Source organism: Etheostoma cragini, chromosome 9 (assembly GCF_013103735.1).
Source record: "Etheostoma cragini isolate CJK2018 chromosome 9, CSU_Ecrag_1.0, whole genome shotgun sequence".
NCBI lineage: Eukaryota > Metazoa > Chordata > Actinopteri > Perciformes > Percidae > Etheostoma > Etheostoma cragini.
The window spans coordinates 29,478,505-29,483,559 of record NC_048415.1 but is presented as its reverse complement, the minus strand read 5'-3'; the positions used below and the strand labels follow the sequence as shown (position 1 = coordinate 29,483,559).

At 45.6% G+C, this 5,055-nt stretch overlaps 1 protein-coding gene across 5 annotated transcripts in view; it reads right to left on the bottom strand.

The window, feature by feature from the left end:
* mcf2l2 (MCF.2 cell line derived transforming sequence-like 2) overlaps window positions 1–5,055 on the bottom strand; it is a 216,638-nt gene that overhangs the window by 186,359 nt on the left and 25,224 nt on the right. For all 5 annotated transcript variants that reach the window (XM_034881481.1, XM_034881485.1, XM_034881482.1 and 2 more), the window contains exon 2: window positions 4,429–4,512. In XM_034881481.1, coding sequence (XP_034737372.1) covers window positions 4,429–4,512 — 84 coding nt within the window. The remainder of the gene's footprint in view (window positions 1–4,428; window positions 4,513–5,055) is intronic.

Genomic DNA, 5,055 nt, shown 5'->3' with positions numbered 1-5,055 from the left:
AGTCAATGCAGGGACGCAGGGACTTGTCCTTTTTCCCCACGAAAAAGAAACCCGCCCCAACCGGGGACGACGACGGACAGATTATACCAGATGAGAGAGATTCCCTGATGTACCTCTCCATGGCCTCCCGCTCGGGCTGGGACACGCTGTACAGGCGGCTAGTAGGATAAGGGACGTCGGGGAGCAACTCAATGGAACAGTCATAGGGCCTATGAGGAGGCAACGACAAAGCCTTGGCCTTGCTAAAAACGTCGGCTAGTGCCACATAGTCCGGCGGGACCGTGGATAAGTCGGGCGGCGGCTCCGCCGAGGCAGGACCCCCTTCGACCGGCGGAACTGCGGAGCCCAAACACACGGAGTGACAACGGTCACTCCAACTCAGGACAGGGAGACGCTGCCAGTCAATAAGAGGATTGTGGAGGGTCAGCCACGGGAAGCCGAGGGTAAGCGGAGTAGTAGGAGCTGACATGACCTTAAAACACATGGTCTCACGGTGGTTACCGGAGAGGATCACCGTGACGGGCACAGTCTGATGGGTTATGTTGGCTAACGTGTGGCCGTCAATAGCGGTGACCCGAAACGGGGTATCTATGGGCTCTGTAGGCAACCCGGCTCGTTTGGCGAGATTAATGTCAATAAAGTTGTCCTCTGCACCGGAGTCAATAAGGGCTGCGAGAGGCAGCGAGAGAGCCCCATATTGCAGGGTGGCAGGGATCTTTACATGGAGGTTGGTGGGATCTGGAATAGGAGCCGGGCTCGTCAGTATCCCCACCTTTACCGACGAGCCTGGTCTTTTGGCCGGGAGGGACATGCGGCTATATGGTGAGTGGACATCCCACAATACAGGCACTCACCTGCCAGAAGGCGGCGGCTCCGTTCAGCAGAAGACAGATGAGCACGACCCAGCTGCATAGCTTCCTCCGCTGGGTCACCGGGAGCGTCGACCGGTGGAGAAGCAGGACCTGTCGGGGAGGGGCGGTCTGCGAAGCCTAGATGGAGCAGCAGTCCGTCTGGTGGAATCCGGCCGGCTACCCTTCTCGCGTCTCCTCTCCCGTATCCTGTTATCCAGTGTAATAGCCAGAGAGATAAGGTTATCTAGGTCGTCGGGATCCTCCCGAACGGCTAGTTCGTCCTTTATGCTGTCGCATAAACCGTTCACGAAAACCCCACGCAGCGCTTCCTCATTCCACCCGGTGTCAGCAGCCAGCGTCCGGAATCCCACCGAGTAGTCCGCCACGCTGTCCACTCCTTGCCGGAGATTCAGCAAGCGCTTAGCTGCACACCCTACATAATCGGGGTGGTCAAAAACAGCTTTAAAGTCAGTGGCAAAGTCGTTGAAAGAGAACTCTGAGGTGAGACGGCTGGAACAAACAGCCTCTGCCCAAGCTAGAGCCCTGCCTCGGAGTAATCCAATAACGTAATGTACCTTAGTAGTATCCGAAGCAAAGGACAAGGGACGTTGACGGAAGATGAGACCGCATTGCAGGAGGAAACCCCGGCACTTGTCCAATTCCCCAGAAAACGGCTCAGGAGCGCAGATGGGAGGCTCGTGGTGAGGAGCCGCAGCAGCAGCCATAACTGTAGGAGCAGACGGGGAGACAGGTTGTGGAGGAGCGAGGTAGACGGACAGTTTATCTACCTGCTCGGTAAGTCAGGTGACTTGGGTAATGAGTTGCTGGTTGTTCTCCATCAGAGAGCGGATTAGTTGGTCATGCTGGCCGAGTAAGACGCCCTGGGAGTGGATAGCCCGCTGGGCGCCGTCCCCGCTAGTAGCCTGTGGTGATCCCGTGGAGTCCATATTGGCCAGTTCGTTCTGTAGTGGGCTGGGTTGGACCCAGACACAGAAACAACACAGGCTAGAGGATGACGGTAAAGAAAAATGTTTAATCCAACAAAAACACACGTGGTACAGGTACAGGTGGTGGAGGTATGGATGAAGGTTCCAAGGAGAGGGTCTGGAGGAAACTGCAACATGAACGGCAGGACACAAACACTGTGACGAGAACAAAAACAAAGTTAGTCGATAGCATAGCAGGTGAGCAACGTGCACTAAAGACTGGCCAAGTTACCACTTAGGGGTAGCAACGAACTGGCGCTGAAGAGGTGGTCAGCCCGGGTAAATATACTGGGGAGATGGGATGATGGAGATAGATTGCAGCTGTGGAGCTGGAGTGATGAGGATGGGTTGCAGCTGTGTGGAAGGCGGATGGCAAAGTGTGGCCACGCCTCCGGACCAGATTCCTCTATGGTGACCTCTTGTGGACGACAGACGTACAAACAGACACACAAGGGAAAGGGAAGACGGACACAGACAGCAGCGGACCCATGACAGGTTAGCTTAATCGGTTGCACATTTGCCTAGCCTGGATGAGAAGGTGAAGCTATGTCAAGCCAGGTGTAGATAGCTGGGATAGGTGCACATACACAGCTTTCTTAAACAGACTATGGTATTGAGCACAGATTTACTGATGCAGAAATAAAGAAGGCGCATGAGGCATATGTTTCACCCGCTGAGCAGCAGCTTCTTAAGGTAAAGTAACGAGGAGGTGAACCACATAATATGTAAAGTAACGAGGAGGTGAAGTCATAAAATATGCAAAAAGGGAAATACGACTGTTATAATCAGACAGACAGAAAAAGCCCAACAGACAATAGCAGACCAACTGAATGCGTAATGATTTAAACAATATCTACTTATCCACCTAGTCATAACACATTTACAAAGTTGTAGGCTACACTGCGTTTGAATTTTAATACGCTTTTTTTATGTGTTGATTTTATTGCTAAATCTGTTTGTATGTGCTAAATGTACTGTAAAGTGGCTTTGAGTAGCCTACCATGTAAAGCACTATACAATTAAAATTTATTATTTAGCCTACTTGACCTTAAAAGTGAGCAGAGGGAATTAATGTTCCTCGGGAAATTTACACTAAGGACTAGGCTTTTATTTCTCTTATTCTCTTATTATACTTATACTTGTATTGACAACGTAGGAACATGTTTTACAACCAAGTGCACAAATCTCTAAATAAATATCTTTTTAATTAATGTCAATACAGAACAAACAAAACTGGATGAAAACTAGAAGAAGAAGTAAGAGACTTCAATACACACTGTAAGCATATGTAAAACAATGTATTATTAATTTTAGTTTTTTTTCTCGCAAGCTCCAAGCTGAAAAGTGACAGCACCAAAATAAAATAAATAGATTATTAAGCACTGAGGTGTTTCCTGTGTGATGATAGACACTATATACGTATATAGGCCAAGTTATTGCAGTGATGTGAGACAAATTGAGAAGGTTATAAAACTAAAGTAAGCTATAATACCTAATAAAACTACATATTAAGAAGTAAGTAACAAAAACTATCCTTTATTAGAGAAGGAGAAGCAACAAGAAAATGAAATCATGAATGTATTGGTCTCTGACCAGTCTGCCATTAATGTCATCTGGGAATATAGCTGCATTGTCCCACTTAATCTCCGGAGCGGTTCCTTCATAAAGCTGAAGCTGCATAGAACACGGACGCCGCGCTGCATATCTCTATGTAAAGAATCAATCTCCATGGTTACTTGCCTGGGTTTAATTCAACCTGCTTCCGTGCAACCAAGTCAAAACTAGATATATCCAGGATAACTTGAGTGTCCCAGTTTAATCCCTTATCCTGGTTTTGTGCAACAGCTCACTTGGAATTGGTTTAGACCATGAACAGTTGTTATTAAAAGACCAAAAGCCATATTAGACAAGACCAGTGGTAAAGACAAGGCTGATTGGTATGTTTTCTCCCCAACATGACATAATGTAATGCATTGTGGGGGAAAAGAGAATCATCGCTAACAGCTGCAAAATAGTGCCTACTTTTTGTATTACATTCCGTTTTGTGATATCCACCAACATAAAATACAATGGATAACAGTTAAAATATTTATTACCAACAAGCAAATTGGGCAAATATGTTTGAAAATTAACCCTGCAACATAAGCTTTAAAGTCTTTAGCAGGTATCAAGCTCATTTTTTAATTTTGTATGTCATGTGGTCTCTGTTTTGTGTCTGCATGCACATCTCCTTCCTCCAATTCTGATGGGATCTCATCCACAAAGTCTCAGTTGAAATTCCCATTTTGATATCATTATTTTTCGGGTGGGTTTGTAGTATGCCTACGTACTCTAACATTATGTTGTGACTATCTATTCAACCATTCGAAGTACAGTCAGTACTTTTTTTTCTAGATTTTTAGTTAGCTAACTTTTATTATCCGCAATTCAACAAAACAACATCTGGTTCAGTGTGTTTCCAAATTAGTGTCCTGCATGCAGCAGTAGCATTTAAGATTACAGTCACCTGGAGTGACCTGGAAATTTAACCTTTGACCTCCAAAATCTCTGCCAATGCAACACAGGCAGGACAGTAAAGTTTTGTTTCATACCTGAGAGCAAGGCAAACTGGCGATGAAGCTGCTCTATGATGTCCACAGCCAGCAGGGGCCTGATCTCCTGCTGCATTATCTCATCTGTTGGAAGAAACATACTGATTAGATGAAGCAGAGTAAGGCTGAATCTTATTTCTCTCTTACCCCTACCCCTATGTTTTGCGCGTTCATGCAAGACCTAATGCTGTCCCAATACTCTTTTTTTACGAGGGGTGAGGAGTGTATGGCACTTTGAACCATAGACAGTGAATGAAAAAATTGAGGGAGAACTCGAGCTTACTTGAAACCAAGGGGAGGCGATATGCATTGTGCAACAGGCAACAATGGCTGCCGCATCAACCAAAGACCCATAAATGTAAGTATTTTCGGATTAAATAATTGATTTAAAAATTAGGACCGTCTTGTTTTGTGGTCTGTACAGTCCTGTGTATAAATACACTGCAACCATGTTCATAACTGAAACTTTTTAAAAAATCGCTAGCTTGCTATGCTAATGCTAATCGCTAACCGCTAAAGTTGATTTGCACAACAGTCTTGCATTTCTCTGCCTTGAATGGATTGTATACATTGCATAGACTGTATATATATATATATATATATATATATATATATATATATATATAT